Source organism: Heptranchias perlo, chromosome 15, assembly GCF_035084215.1.
Source record: "Heptranchias perlo isolate sHepPer1 chromosome 15, sHepPer1.hap1, whole genome shotgun sequence".
Lineage (NCBI taxonomy): Eukaryota > Metazoa > Chordata > Chondrichthyes > Hexanchiformes > Hexanchidae > Heptranchias > Heptranchias perlo.
The window spans coordinates 49,306,639-49,323,602 of record NC_090339.1 but is presented as its reverse complement, the minus strand read 5'-3'; the positions used below and the strand labels follow the sequence as shown (position 1 = coordinate 49,323,602).

Genomic DNA, 16,964 nt, shown 5'->3' with positions numbered 1-16,964 from the left:
ACATTGAATAAAGGTTGCACACTATTAAATCCCACATCCTCCAATCTGCATACCAGACCCCACCAATCTGCCGATCTAAGTTTGTACCAGGCTTGCGAGAGAGCGTGCACCAAGGTGCTCTGATGATGCACTAGAGGCTTTGGTGCAAGGGGTGGACAGGAGGAGGGGCATCCTGTATGTGGGGGGGGGGGGGGGGGGGGGGGGAGGGGAAGAAAGGACACTGTCCAAACATATGCTCCCGAGACAGTGGGGGGACAGTAGGGGATGAAGTCAATGTCAGCCGTATAGCACCACAGGCATGGATGCAGTGCAGGAAGAAGTTCAATGCTTTGACACAAGTGGTCAAGGTGAGTGAGGTTAACTGTCAAGTGGCATCACCTACCAACTGCACCACTAGCCGCATCCACTGCTCCACACATTACACCGCCCCCGGTCACACACCTACCAACAAACTCTTTCAATCAGTACTCAACTATTCCAATCAAATGCTTCCTCTCACCCTTACACATTACCAATGTTGCAAGCTGCACACCCACAACTCATGGGTCACACACACTAGCAGCTATTCTACCATGACAGCCACATCACCCAAACATCTTGCAGGACACTCACTGACACACGTCCCGCTTTCTTGCGGAAGTAGGTGGCGCATAACAGGAGGCAGCAAGTGGCAGTGGCTCCATGGAACATGAACCTGCTGTCCCCTCTCAGGATGACAGCATTCCTGTCCCACCCCTGCCACTCCGCCAGTGCCCTTGCTGCTGCCCGTCAGCTCGCCAGTCCACTCCCTGTAGAGTATTGAAACTTTATTATAGGAACATAGGAACAGGAGTAGGCCATTAAGCCCCTCAAGTCTGTTCCACCATTCATTGAGATCATGGTTCATCTGTGACCTAACTCCATATACCCATCTTAACCAAAGATATTAAGGGATATGGGGCTATCAAAAATCTATCAATCTCAATTTAAAATTAACAATTGAGCTAGCATCAACTGCTCCATGGGAGGCTTCTGTCTTCCCTGAGCTCAGGGAGGACAGAAGGGAGCCACTACTCCCTTCAATCGTGGCTTTCAAAAGGGAATTGGATAAGTATTTGAAGGGAAAAAATTTGCAGGGCTACGGGGAAAGGGCAGGGCAGTGGGGCTAGCTGGATTGCTCTCAGAGCGCCGGCACGGGCTCGATGGGCCAAATGGCCTCCTTCTGTGCTTGTAGCCATTCTATGATTCTAACTGCCGTTTGCGGAAGAGCGTTCCAAACCTCGACCACCCTTCGCACGTAGAAACGTTTCCTAACTTCACTCCTGCAAGTCCTGGCTCTAAATTTTAGTCTATGTCCCCTAGTCCTAGTATTCAAGTAGAGGAGACCTCCAAAAACAGGTACAAATGCATTTGCAGCCAGAAACAATAGTCCAGCAACCATCCTGTAACTCCTTTAAATGATCCCTTTAAATAGCGCTGGTGGGGGGGTCCTCCATGCTGTTTAAGACCTGTTCAGCTGTGCGAGGTTAAGACAATGCATTGGCTGGAACACTGAGCTCCAAAATCACATCTGTCCCTTTAAATCAGCGATGCACACTGATCTACTGCATATTCTCCCTACTTTACATTGTGCCGGCGTTCATTATCTGCGCGCCATTTTTGTTGGCACTAACGCACAAATTGCACTCCCATTTTACATAAATCTGTGCAATTAAGGACCATTGTTTTCAAACATGTTTATAAAGATGTAAATTACACACCAAACATGAAGACAATGCCTCTTACAGTTAAGACTTAAGCATCAGATTTTAAAGTAAAATTGAATTCAGAGTTTATGCTCAACCATAAGCAGACAATAGTTACATTTTTGGGGTCAGTATGAAGGCCTCCACCAGCATGCCCATGCCAGCACGTCCTTTTATCTATCAACTGCCACCATTGGGGTCCCTGAAACAAAAACAAATCAATTAAACAAGCAAAATTTTTAAAACATGAAAGGCAAAAATTCACAAATTTAGCTAAGCTTAGAAAAGGTTTTATTTAGTTATTGACTTCTGTATTGAAATACTTAAGAAAAATCATTGATGATGCCACACATTGGATGTTATACTTAGCTTTGGTTACTAGACTTACAAAACTCATCTCATTTACATTCAAATCTACAGCCAAAATCTAGGTGTAAGCATGCACAAAGCTACTGTTTTTCAAACTTTCCTCTTGCAAAGCCATTTCACCAATAGAGGAAGGAGAAACACAGCTACAACAGCAGGAAAGATAAGGTCACTGCCACCCTGCCTCCCACCCACTATGAAAGAGATTTCAACAGGAATTAGATTCCACTTGGCTCCTTTTAGAATCATAGAAAATTTACAGCACAGGAGGCGGCCATTCGGCCCATCGTGTCCACGCCGGCCAAAAATAAGCCACCCAGCCTAATCCCACTTTCCAGCACTTGGTCTGTAGCCTTGTAGGTCACGGCAGTTCAGGTGCACATCCAGGTACTTTTTAAATGAGTTGAGGGTTTCTGCCTCTACCACCCTTTCAGGCAGTGAGTTCCAGACCCCAACTACCCTCTGGGTGAAAAAAAATGTTTCCTCAGCTCCCCTCTAATCCTTCTACCAATCATTTTAAATCTATGCCCCCTAGTTATTGACCTCTCTGCTAAGGGAAATAGGTCCTTCTTATCCACTCGAGCTGGGCCACTCAATTTTGTACACTTCAATTAAAATCACCCCTCAGCCTCCTTTGTTCCAAAGAGAACAACCCCAGCCTATCCAATCTTTCCTAAATTCTCTGTCCTGGCAACATCTTCATAAATCTCCTCTGTACCCTCTCTAGCGCAATCACAATCTTCTTGTAATGTGGTGACCAGAACTGTACACTGTACTCAAGCTGTGGCCTAAACGGTGTTTTATACAGTTCCAGCATAACCTCCCTGCTCTTATAGTCTATGCCTCGGCTAATGAAGGAAAGTATTCCATATGCTTTCTTAACCACCTGTCCTGCTACCTTCAGAGATCTGTGGACATGCACTCCAAGGTCCCTCACTTCCTCTACACCTTTCAGTATCCTCCCATTTATTGTGTATTCCCTTGCCTTGTTTGAGCTCCCCAAATGCATTATCTCACACTTCTCCAAATTGAATTCCTTTTGCCACTTTTCTGCCTACCTGACCAGTCCTTTGATATCTTCCTGCAGTCTACAGCTTTCTTCCTCACTATCAACCACACGGCCAATTTTTGTATCATCTGCAAACTTCTTAATCGTGCCCCCTACATCCAAATCATTAATATACATCATAAAAAGCAAGAGACCTCGTAACGAGCCCTGCGGAACCCCACTGCAAACAGCCTTCCAGTCACAAAAACCCATCGACCATTACTCTTTGCTTCCTGCCAAATTTGGATCCAACTTGCCACTCTCCCTTGGATCTCATGGGCTTGTACTTTTTTGACCAGTCTGCCATGTGGGACCTTGTCAAAAGCCTTGCTAAAATCCACGTACAATACATCAAACGCCCTAACCCACATCTACCCTCCTTGTTACCCCCTCAAAAAATTCAATCAAGTTAGTCAGACACAACCTTTCCTTAACAAATCCATACTGACTGTTCTTGATTACTCCAAGCTTTTCTGAGTGACAGTTTATCCTGGCCCTCAGAATTGATTCCAATAATGTGCCCACCACAGAAGTTAGACTGACTGGCCTGTAATTACTCGGTCTATCCCTCGCTCCCTTTTTAAACAATGGTACAACGTTAGCAGTCCTCCAATACCACGCCTGTATCCAGTGAGGATTGGAAAATGATGGTCAGAGCCTCCACTATTTCCTTCCTTGCTTCTTTTAACAGCCTGGGATACCTTTCATCCGGCCCTGGTGATTTATCTACTTTCAAAGATGCTAATCCCCTTAATACTTCCTCTCTCACTATGTTTATCCCATCCAATTTTTTACACTCCTCCTGCTTAACTATAATGTCTGCATCGTCCCTCTTTTGTGAAGACAGACGCAAAGTATTCATTAAGAACCAGACCAACATCTTCCGCCTCCACACATAGGTTAACTTTTTGGTCTCTAATAGGCCCTACTCTTTCCTTAGTCATCCTCTTGCTCTTAACATATTTATAATAATATCTTCTCATAGTAAAACAAACCATAAAAAAAAATTGAAAATTAAATTGGGTGTGTTGCTCATGCATAATTCAAACAAAAATTTCACTTTATTCCAGCTCCATTTTTTTAAAAATTGCAAGAGCATAGAAGTTCAACAAACGGCAAGCTCTGTTAAAACCCATTAGACGGAGGGTGAGAAAGTAGCTGGAGGGCAAGAGAGAGGCAGCACCCATGTTTTCTCACTGCAATGAATCTGACTGTAGCACCCTTCAGCATCATCACTGGCAGCAGCTATCATGTTTAGAATGGCTGTAATAAAAGATTGTTGAGAGGTTAGGAATCACTGCCTCCTCTCCAGTCTCCCCACCTCATGCAGCATTTGCAGGCCAGAAGTGGGTGTGCAGCTTAATCTCTGCTAATGCTCCTCTGAGCTGCCAGGACTGTAAAACAATAACCCTGGGATAAGTCTCTCTTATAACTTTCCCTCCAAATACAGCAGCATGGGTGATTGGGGGGGGGGGGGGGGGGCAGAGATAAAAATTGAACCCATGTTCCCCAGGTGTTGTTGAACCATAAGCTAATGCAACATATTGCACCAGCTCAAAATGTTAAAAAAATTAAAAATCTATCTGGAATGAGTTTTTTTTTGTTGATGGACAAAGAGACAAAATCTAAGTTTATTTGTAAAAATCACAAAGGGAAAAGGTGGATGTAGTTAAGTCTGTGTATAGAACCAGAGAACACAATTTTAAGGCAAGGAAATGCACATGTGAATTAAGAAATTTCTCTCTCTCTCTCCACAGATGCTGCCTGGCCTGTTGAGTATTTCCAGCATTTTCTGTTTTTAAAGCATTGCACATATTCACCCATCAGGTTACATTTTAGCAGCAATATTCTAAATTTGTATATAGGCACTTCATAAGGCTAATTTATAATAATTTGACAAATGTAATAATTTCCCTGCAAGTCAGTCATGCAATTACTTCTGAGCTAGTCTATCAGGTTTGAGAAATAATATAAAGCATTTCTTATATTTGTGGTTATTCAACTTCAGATTATTATCCTCTATTTGCACAGTGAGATACATTGAGCATGATTTTAACTTGGAGCTGGAAACTCAACATGTGGGTAGATTTTCGTGTGGAAAACCTGTAAGTGAGTCGAGTGCGTCGGAATCTGCAATTGCAACTCAATTGAAGGTAATTATTTACTTCTGGGTTTCCCACGTGACAGCCAGCCAGATTGACAGGGTGGCTGTCTGTGGGGAGGGAAAGGAATCGAGAGGAAGGAGGGAGGCAGATCTTGGGCTATGGAGGACAATGGGGGGTGGGGGCCCTTGGAGAAGATCACTGGCAGGGAGGTGATCAGGTCGGCAGTCGGACATTGGATGAAGATGCATGGGGCGGGCCCTCCCATCGCGGGGAGGAGAGTTTGACTATTTCAATTAGGGAAATTGCCCCTTTAACAATCCACCCGCTGGCATTAAGTGGGGATGGGACTTCCGGGTTTCTGTTGCACGCACGCATCCAAACGCACCTGGGTTAAACCCAGAAGTGGGTGCGCTTCAAAAAGCTCATTTTAACCTCCCACCCGCCTCCAACACAACTGTTATTTGGGTTAAAATTACCCTCACCACATAACTGGAAATATATGAGCTATCTGCTGAATAAAATCTAACTAATTTAGTAGTGATTTTAAAGGTCAATTAGTCATAACTGCAAACTGTTTCCTCTTCCCTGAAAATGTTTCTTGTGATATACTGCAACAATGATTGCTATAAACTATTTATATCAAACTAGACAAAATATTGGAGCTCCCATGTGACTGATTTCTTGACAAACTGACACTTGGGCAAATGAAGTTGTGCTGAATCCCTTGATGTATGCACATACCTAGTGACAGCAGACTTTTAAACTACCCATCCTCGTAATAAAAACAATCTTTCTTTTTAAGCTTTGTTTCTAGATTATAATTTGGTGAAAATTTTCACTATTTTCTACAGCGTCATAATACACACATCACCCACCATGCCTCTGCGATCAACTCTGCATCAACGATATCCAACAGTCTGTATTATGGCAAGTCATAATATTGTCTATTGTGTCTTTCCTTCAGATTTTCTCCCCTTCTTGCGACGGTACTGATTCACACTTAGGTACAAAACTGGCAGCCCGTCAGTAGTCCATCCAAGCCATTCATCACATACAAGCCTAAACAGTTAACCACTGAAGCCAACTGTTGCTCATGCACCACTGTCTCAGTTGAAATCAACCAACTAAGTTGAGAGTGGGACCTTCCTGTTCTGTGACATTCAGTTCCATATTACATGGTGTACTTATTCAGCTGTTAGGGACCTCCACTGTTTCAATATTATAAAAGGCGAATGAATAGTACCAGTCAGCAGAGAATGGAGAAAAGATAAAATGACAGGATTTGGGTTTATAGATTCTGATGTATATCCACTACATTAAGGGTGATTTCCGCTGAGATGTGGGATTCTGCTCAACAGCGATCCACATGCTGCCGTCCCAAATCTCAGCCATACTGAGACGAGGTATTGATGGATGGCAGGCCTTTGAGGAAGAGGAGAGGAAAACTAGATGCAGCATTACCCTGGAATTCTCTCATGTTCCACCTCATGGCCAATTTCAGTACAGCACTGGTGTAGATCTGCAAGTACGTCATCCACGTTACTGTCTTTGATGGATGGTTTATGGCATAGGGAAAAGTGAGAAAATCCCATAGGGAGTCTCACCCTTCAAGAGAGGAAAACGTATAAAAATTGACAATTGAATCAGACAGCAATTAAATTGTGTCATTTAAGCAGGAAAGTGTCAAAAAAGCTTATACTAATACAGTGAAACCTGTAAACAAGGGATTTGCACAGGTGTCCTTTTTAAAATGGTCATACAATAAACCGGATGAACCAACTATCCCATGATTGGTTGTATCTCCTGCAGCATTTCCTTCTTTTTTTTCGGCCTCACCTGGGATCGTGCCTAATTCTGGAGCCCTGCCAGCAGGATATGATTTCAGTTCTTTTTCTGTTGGTTGGGTTTCCCAGTCGTGATCCCGAGATCTGCTACATTGGCAGCCTGCAAAGGGCGAAGTGGCTGCTATAGGGCCAGAGTGCCTGGGAGATCCCAGCCAAATTCAGGGGGGGTGGGAGGAATTAATGTCCTGCGGACCACTGTCCAAGACCCCTTCCCTCCATGTGCTGCAACTGCTAATGTTTGACGTGCTAGGGAGGGGTAAGGGGCTGTCAGCAGCTCATCAGGGGTGTTGCCCAGTGCAGTTCCCGGCATTTGTCGAATGGGGAGTTCTTTACCCAGCATCCACAGAGCCCGAGAAACCGCTCTATTCCTGGGATAGTGCCATGCAAGTATGAGATAGAGAGGTTTCTCTGTCGCTATGGATGCTGGGTAAAAAGCTCCCCATTCCACAAAACCCGCTACCGCCTTGCGCTACCGCCTTGCGCTGACCTGGGTGTCCCATGTTTTAAGTTGTAAACCGACTTAGTGCACTGAAGGCTGTCCGTATGTCCTTGGTTTCAAGGTGCAGCTTGTATTGGTTCCAATGTAAGTTATTTGGGACATCAGTAAGTGTCCATTTTTTGCAGGTGTCTGTTTGTCCAGATTTCACTGTAGTTAACATACATCGATGTTACCAGCAGTAATTAAATGAGACAAGTTTACTTCCAAAATATACACAAACTCATCAATTCTCCTTAAAAAACATGCGTCTACTAGTTATTCAATCATGTCCATTTGAAATGACCGCTCATACAATATTGTTCCTAGGAATAACTTAAAACAAAAGACAAAACATATTAAATCCAACCTTTGCAGCCTCCAATATGTGCCTTCCATTTTCTCCTCCCAAATTTTGCAAGGTCCCATGTCTTAAACCTGGAGAAGCCTAAACAGCAACACAAAAGCAGAAGAATCAACATTTCTATATATGAAAATTTAAACCAAATCTTACCTGCCCTAAAAATACACAAAGATCATTAATCCATAGGAATTCAGTTTTGTATTTATTAGTCAGACAATATTAACCAGATAAATAGCACTCAAACGTGTTAGTAATAGTCATAATAGCCAAATGAAAAAATATTTGATCAAATGGATACAGCTGAATATGAGATCTTAAGGAAATATACCACTCCACAAAGTTGTATTTTGTAATTTATAGAGCCCATATTTTCCTATAACAATTGCTATAAACAAACAATCACATTCCCATCTTCTACAGTAAACAATGATGGACTCGGCAACACAGGTAGGCCTCTGAAGATTATATTCCAATTGATGTCTCAGGACCAAAACTATAACAAAGCAAGCATATGTACATATTACATTTTATAAAGAAGATGGACTGTGCTAAATAAAGAATATATAGGTAGAATACAAAAAAGATCGATACAGAGCGATGTTACAATGCAGAATAGGTAAAATAGAGAACACAGCTTTGGATGATTTCCGTTACCGTCCTAAAATTTACCCTCTTAGTTTGACGTTAGTACCCTGATTTTTCTCTGTTTGAACACTATATATAATCTACATAACAAAATCAGATGTGCCATGGCATCGCTCACAGTAACTTGTATCACATGCTATTTTAAAAGAGCTATTATGCATGTAATGCACAATGTATTATTGTGTGGGGGCAGACTGCGATGGCCCATGGAGCTCTGAAGAGCCAGGATGTTGGCAGGCTCAGGGAGCCCAGAAAAGACAGCAAGACAAGATGTCCAAGGCAGGCAGCAGGGTAAACTCCTGCTAGGACCTGCTTCTTCCACCCCCGGATAATCTTCATGGGCAGAAATTAGGCATTGAAGCTAGAGGCAGCGGCCAGATTCTCTAAAGTAAACAGTGGCTAAAACTATTAGAGATTGTCCAATGGACAGGGAGGCAGTAGGCTGCACTGGGAGCCGGAAGCACAGGCCTGACATTGAAGGTTGACGTGCAGCTAAAGCTAATAACATTAATGCAGCAGGGCTGGAAGGCTGCAGCTCCAGCAAAAAGAGGTTGCAAAATGGACAGGGAGCCAGCAGGCACGCTTTGGGTTGAAGGGCTGGCCTCTGATTGAAGGCAGGGGTGGGCACTCTGTGGGAGCACGCATGAAGTGGGGTGGAAAAGTAACTAGGAAGGCTTCCTGTGGGGATAAACCAGGAACAAAGCTACATTTAAAATTTAATAAGCAATTTTAAATTTAAAAAGGCATTTTGAGGTGCTATCGGAAGGCACACCAGTACTACCTAGTCTTGGAATGATTGAAAGGCAAGCAATTTGGTCAGTATAGGTAGTTTAGAAGGTGTTACCCAGGCATTAGCTTTTGTCGCCTGATGTGCAAAGGCGAGAGATGTGAGAGGTGCACAAAGGCTTGACAAAAATTGAGATACTGGAAGCGCCTATGTAGCAAGACAGATACAAACAGATCTCTGTTGGCACTACTCCTGGTAAGTTGGATGGTATGATTGTTTATAGGGAGAGGAGCATTATGCCATGTAATACATAATGCATTATTTTGCTATGGTATAGCTGTATCCTTTAAGACTACAAAGTCTGATCGCTAAGTAAACACTGAGGTTCAAAGGTAAACTGGTATTCAGGTTTTAGATGGGCAGTATGGCTTTGTTTGTGGACAGCTCAATCAAGAGGCTTCAGACAGTGACGCCAATATTTTCAGCTCCTTGAGTTTTTCTCTACATTTCCAATATTTTTCGGTATTATGTGTGATACAGAAATCAGCATTAGACAGAGTTCGATATCTAGAGTACTGATGTACCATTTTAATGTTAGACATTTATATTTACAATAGACTATTAGTGTTTAAGACATTGAGTCTACAGTAAATACTGAAGACAATGCTTATTTTAATAGTATCTTCAGTAGTAAGGAACTTATACATTAAAAATTAAATTACATTAAAAATGTAAAATTCATACATTAAAAATTACATTGCTCAAAAGTATAGTACAGGGTTGGTGTTTCTGTATATTCAATAAAGTTCTAAATTCTTTCTTCTAATAACAGAAGGAATCCTACAGTCAAGAATCTACAGTGAAGCCAGGCAATATAGAATCTGTCTCAAAAGTTTACTGTTGTAGAATCTCCAGTACCTTCATTAAAACATGGCCTGAGTTTAAGGTACAGAGTCCTGGTGTGTCAAAGTTGGATTAGCGATTACTTTCAGTAAGCAAATTTTGTAATGAAATATTTTATCAACAACTTGCAGGGCTCTATGCCAGAATAATTGCTCAAAGTTTACCTTCTAAGCTTCCAATGTAAATACCTTTGTGCACGAGCAACACTGTGCCAAACAGCAAGAACCATAGGTCAATATCAAAGATTACAGAAATATCAGTTACTTGAGATCGTCTAGTGCAATGACAAACTAGCATTAAAAACTATATTTTGAATTTTTAAACAGGAAGAGAACAGATCTGCCAACACCAGAAACTCAATTCCTATCAGTAGATTATGAAGCATCACCAATGGCAGCAGTGCAGATGGCCAAAGCTTTATTGCTGGATTAAGAAGGAAAATAGGGAAAAGAAAAAGGGGGGATAGAAAGCACCAAATGAGTTTTTGTCAATACTGATTCCGAATTGGGGTAAAAAGATAAAGCATCCCAATCTATAGGGCAACGAGCAATGAAACAAAAGTAAACAAACAATTGTGGCTTTGTTAGAAGACTGAATTTGTAGAAGTTGTAATAATGGTAAAGTGAAATGGAAAATTTTGAACAATTTGATTGCAATGTTTGATACTGCATTTAATAAAAAATTTACATTAATTTTACATTAAAATTTCCGATTTTAATGCAAAAATCAACATGACGGAACAGTTAGCTCAAAACTTTAGAAGCCAAGTCACATGGATTATTTTGATACAAGTACTACGGCATCTAAATGGGAATATTTCAATCATCAGCTCAAAAAGGCAAATTAAATGGAAACCTTTAAACAAGGATGAAAAATGCAGTTTTCAAACTGGCAATGTCATTCTGTAGTGTCCTATTAAACCATGGACAATGTTTGTACACAGAGAATATAATGCTGTGGTCAATGACATTATATTAACTCCTAGATTTCTAATTTAAGTCATGAGAAAAAGTTCAAAACAATGCTTGTTGCAGTGCAAATCTAACTTTGCAGCCAATTACCAACAATTCCTGGAACTGTCTGCAGCACCACAATATGGCAACCGTGACTGTTCAAAATATCTGATCAAGTGGTAATAGCTGCATATTTAGATAGATGTTCAAAGTTGACAGCATTTCTACACAACCCAACTCAAGGAGGATTATCTGAATTTCAATCTAATTCATGTTGGCAAAAGGTGGGAAATTTATGAGAATCAAATGGAAATTATTTCTCTATAAACCTGAAACAAGTTCATTATCCTTCTGAGAACCAGACACTGCACTGCTTTTAGCTGGCAGTTTACCTCACAAATCTGAACTCCAAAACTAGAACCCAGCCATAAATTCCAAACAGTGACATGAGTAACACCCGAGTCAGCACCATGATGGCTCAGTAATTTAAAGTGAACAACTAAACCTGATAGACCAGGCAGATGCCAGGCTCGATCTCTAATCTGTATTGAGCTAGCTAATCTCATCTTGGGTAGCAGTAAATACACCCAAGGGTTAAGGAGGCCAATAAAATCATCCAGGATTCCTTTCCTGCTCACTACCCCGAGATCCTTGCTGAAGGTGGATGTTGGGTGAGAGCAGCATCAGCTGTGATGCCTCCGGGGTGAAAAGCCTGCTAATACTCACTGTTAAGGCTCATACTAAGTAAGGGCATAGTACTGGAGGGTGTCCAACACTTAAGAAAGCACACCCCAGCAAGGAGTCAGCACCTTCTAAACAGAAGAGAAACAAATACATATATCAGCAAATTATAAAACCTGCACAGTAGACAATGATGGCAACGCTGTAATCTAATCTCAGTGATTCCAAAGATGATCAGAAACAATTTGGTTCACTCATGGTTTGAGCACTTAGATCAGATATCACTAACATTCCCAACTTGTGACCCAGAACAATAAACTGTTTACAAATATTCCAGTCTCCACAAACAATTTTCTTCTGTGGAAATGCTCTTCAGGACATATTTTTAAAAAGATTTTTTATCCAGCAGAATGCATAACAACGTATATTTATATAGCACCTTTAACATAGTAAAATATCCCAAGGCACTTCACAGGAGAATTAGCAAACAAAATTTGACACCGAGCCACATAGGAGATATTAGGACAGGTGACCAAAAGCTTGGTCAAAGAGGTAGGTTTTAAGGAGCATCTTAAAGGAGGAGAGGTCGAGAGGTCTAGCGAGGAAATTTCAGAGCTTAGGGTCTAGGCAGCTGAAGGCATGGCCGCCAATCGTGGAGCGATTAAAATCGAGACTGTGCAAGAGGCCAGAATTGGAGGAGTGCAGAGTTATCGGAGGGTTGTAGGAGATATTTTCCAACACTTCAGCAACTGGTGCATATTTTGCAGCAAATTTGAGGAATTTGGTAAATGGGGCAAACTGCATAAAAATAAGACTGTTACAAGGGAAAAAGTTATCAATACTCAAGCCTGTTGTGCCAAAACTATTCTAAAAGCAAATTTGAAATAAAAACATTTTCTCCTTTTATGGTTAATTTTCAAATTATCATGACATCAGTAATGACCTATGTTGCTGCCTATTGAGGGCATTCACAAAAGAATACAGTCCATATAGAGCATTTCGCAGCAACAGTAAAAGTATTTCCTAACATGTGACTGTTGCAATCCATCATAGTTAGCCTTTTGACCTTAAATTGAAAGTACAAATTGAAATTGGGTGAAATTATGAAGACATATTCAGCTCCAAGTTTTTGAGTGTAATAACCTTTATCATACATAAATATTGGTTATTTTGCATATGTGCTAAAAGATGTCCTACATTGTTGTTCATGACTAACAAGCAGTCGATCAGTGGCAAGCCATTTGCTCAACTAACATTAATGAACAAAAAAACTGTGTCTTAGAGATGCCAAATTATAGGAGTAAACATGAGCAAGTATCTGCCTGGAAGATCACTACCAAAGGCATGATTTTATTACATAAAAAGTAAGCTAGATTACAACCACTTAAGTATGGTGTCCCCCCTTCCAAATAACAACTGCAGAAAACGATTACTTTTTGCTAACCCATCTCAAAATTCATCCAGTCTTACGCATAATATACGACACTTGGCACAATCTGGAAAGAACAGGCATTTTAAATACATCCCTGTCATTTTTAAGAGAGGTGATAAAAATGATTTTTTTAAAAAAAAGTTTCCCATAAATATACTATATAAGATAACAAAACGTCTTGATCACTTGATAAATAAGACGAGCATATTGTAATTTTCCACCTGTTTTGTATTTGAATGGAAATTCGCAATCTGGTCTGGGGGGCGGGGAAGTCTGCTGTACAGAAACATAACAAAGCACATAGACAAACCTGGAAGTAACTGTAAAACATGAATTTTACTCCTCAGTCACTGCCTCCTAATAATTAAGCCACAGCTTCAGCTATTCTCCCCCGGGGTGTAATGCAGATGACTAAAGGGCAGTGCTGATCATTGAAAGTAGGATGGGAGCTTGATGCTGTGGTGGGCCGGCCTATCTCCTCTCTCTCTCACTCACACACAGTCAATGACTGACCGTCCTTCACTCACACTCTCTCTTCCCCAGTGCCCTGTTTAAAGTTCGCTCACCTCGCGGCGTTTCTCGGCACAATGCCTCGAGTTTCTCAGGATGTGGGCCGAGTTGACCGGCTGTAAGAGGAAGGCGAGTCGACGCCTCTGGAGATAAGCACCACACCGCACAGAAACCCAGAGCAGCACCATCTTAACCAGGACCCCGCAGCATTGTGGGAGCCGCCGTCGCACCAACGTGACTGGGATCATAGTGACGTCAGGAGTTCTACCTCAACAGGACTGCAAAGAGATCAACAATGACAGCAATAATACTTGGAACATTATTACTGGCAGCAATAGTACTCAGAACATTATTACTAATAGAAATAACACTCAAAATATTATTACTGATAGCAATAATATTCAGAACATTAACTCAGCATTATTATTGATAGCAATACTGTGCAGAACATTATTATTGGTAGCAATAATACTCATAGCATTATTACTGGTAGCAATACTATTCATAGCATTATTACTGGTAGCAATAATACTCATAGCATTATTACTGGTAGCAATAATACTCAAATATTATTACCAGTACCAATAACACTCAGAGCATTATTATTGATACCAATACTGTGCAGAACATTATTACTGGTAGCAATAATACTCAGAAGTTAATACAGGTAGCAATACTAAAATAATAGATGAATAATAGCAAAACTCACAGCTTTATTACTGATAGCAATAATAATTATAGATATTACTTATAGTAATATATATACTTTACATAACCTATTGCTCTCACAATCCTGCACCCATATATGAGATTAATGGAATGTGCACAGAGCATTAATAATGATTAAAATACATAGATTAATAGCAAAATTAGAGCACTTCAGAGCATCATTACTAATAGGGATAATAAAAGGCACAAGTTATTAATAAAACGCAGAACATTACTATTAATAGCAATATTAAGATACACAATTATTAATATCAAACACTACTTAAGAGAGCCCACCAGTACCCCAATGCTTCTTACTCGTCCTTCAAGACATCCACTTTTCTTTTCAGAATTGTAAAAACCTGAGATTCAGAAATGCCATGCTTCTGTGCAACTAGCTTTTGAATCTTTAATTTCTTCACACTGTTCAAAACATTCACTTACTCACGCAATGACAATTCACAGCGCCTTTTTTGTTGAGCCATCTTGAAATATGACTTCCATTCCTCCCTCACGCACACAACATTAACAAACATTAGAGATGACTGGAAACCAGGTCAAACCTGTTTTTAGGCACGTTGACCAATGAACCCAATCAGATTGTAAGGTGGAATCCTCAGGTTGCAAAGTGAAAAGTCTTGTTAAATCTGGATTTCTGCACCCCACACTTGCATTTAAGTGGGAATTACAATAAATTTAATTGCAATTAAATGAACTTTTCACAATTGGGAATATAGAGGAAAAAGGGGGACTATAGAAAATGGTTGCATTAAAATGGGAATTGCAATTAAGCACGTTACAAATAAACAGGTACGACTGTAAAAAAGTTTTAAAAACCCAGTAGTATTACCAATAGTAATAATAAATACTAATAATAGTACGTAGACTATCCACGGTATTAGATCGCCTGTTCCTTTGAATGATGCCATAGGATATTTTATATCTAGCTGAACAAGTAGTCTTCGCTTTAATGCCTCATCTGGTGCACTGAAGAGTCAGCCTAGATTATACATGTAAGACAATCAGGGCAGCCTTCTCACGCAATTTTTTACTGGACAGTGATAGGAGTGGCTTTGGTAATTGGCCAGGACTTGTTAGAGAATGTAATTTTTTAAAAAAGGTTTATTTAGAAGGTGGGAAATAGAGATAAATTTAATGACAAGTTTGCGATACCAGAAAATTATAAAATTTGTTTTGTCACACTCATAGCTCACTTTCTGATTCTGGTTCTATTTTGCAGTAAGAAATTGTACATATATCATCATACACAGAATTAATATTAATATTCTATCATCAATATAATAATGCACATTTATTAATCCAATGTACATAATACATTAATAAAATCATTGTGTTAATATTTCAGTATAGTGGCAACATTCAGGGGTATTAATGACTGAAGCAGCTATAAAGCACTTGTCGGTATCTACAAGTTTTCATCTTTTTAAAAAAAGGCGGTTACAGACACACTTTTCTGCTCATCATATTTCACTTTGATACTGAGAAAAAATGAAAAAGAATAATCAATAGAAACAGATGTTTTGTTTGCTCTATCCCATTTTTAAAAAAATTGGGATGATTAGTGAAAACCAAATTGGATCCAAAATTGGCTCAGTGGCAGGAAGCAAAGGGTAATGGTCGATGGGTGTTTTTGTGACTGGAAGGCTGTTTCCAGTGGAGTTCCGCAGGCCTCAGTATTAGGTTCCTTGCTTTTTGTGGTATATATTAATGATTTAGACTTAAATGTAGGAGGCATGATTAAGAAGTTTGCAGATGATACAAAAATTGGCCGTGTGATTGCTAGTGAGGAGGAAAGCTGTAGACTGCAGGAAAGTATCAATGGACTGGTCAGGTGAGCAGAAAAGTGGCAAATGGAATTCAATCTGGAGAAGTGTGAGGTAATGCATTTGGGGACTCAAACAAGGCAAGGGAACACACAATAAATGGGAGGTTACCGAGAGATGTAGAGGAAGTGAGGGACCTTGGAGTGCATGTCCACCGATCCCTGAAGGTAGCAGGACAGATAGGTAAGGTGGTTAAGAAGGCATACGGGATAATTTCCTTTATTAGCCGAGGCATAGAATATAAGAGCAGGGAGGTTATGCTAGAACCGTATAAAACAGTGGTTAGGCCACAGCTTGAGTACTGTGCACAGTTCTGGTCATCACATTACAGGAAAGATGTAATTGCACTAGAGAGGGTACAGAGGAGATTTACGAGGATGTTGCCAGGTCTGGAGAATTTTAGCTATGAGGAAAGATTGGATAGGCTGGGGTTGTTTTCTTTGGAACAGGGGAGGCTGAGGGGTGATTTAATTGAGGTGTATAAAATTATGAGGGGCCTGGATAGAGTGGACAGGAAGGATCTATTTCTCCCAGCATTGAGGTCAATAACCAGGGGGCAGAGATTTAAAGTAATTGATCGAAGGATTAGAGGGGAGCTGAGGAAAAAAAAATCACCCAGAAGGTGGTGATGGGGG

General features: G+C 40.6%; 1 protein-coding gene across 1 annotated transcript in view; it reads right to left on the bottom strand.

Moving 5' to 3' along the window:
• abcb7 (ATP-binding cassette, sub-family B (MDR/TAP), member 7) overlaps positions 1 to 13,994 on the bottom strand; it is a 49,303-nt gene extending 35,309 nt beyond the window's left edge. Inside the window, exons 1-3 of the mRNA XM_067997188.1 lie at positions 13,834 to 13,994; positions 7,933 to 8,010; positions 1,843 to 1,926 (exon numbers count right to left, since the gene is read on the bottom strand). Of these exons, the coding sequence (XP_067853289.1) occupies positions 1,843 to 1,926; positions 7,933 to 8,010; positions 13,834 to 13,965 (294 nt within the window). The 5' untranslated portion in view covers positions 13,966 to 13,994. The remainder of the gene's footprint in view (positions 1 to 1,842; positions 1,927 to 7,932; positions 8,011 to 13,833) is intronic.
• Positions 13,995 to 16,964: the final 2,970 nt, after the last annotated feature.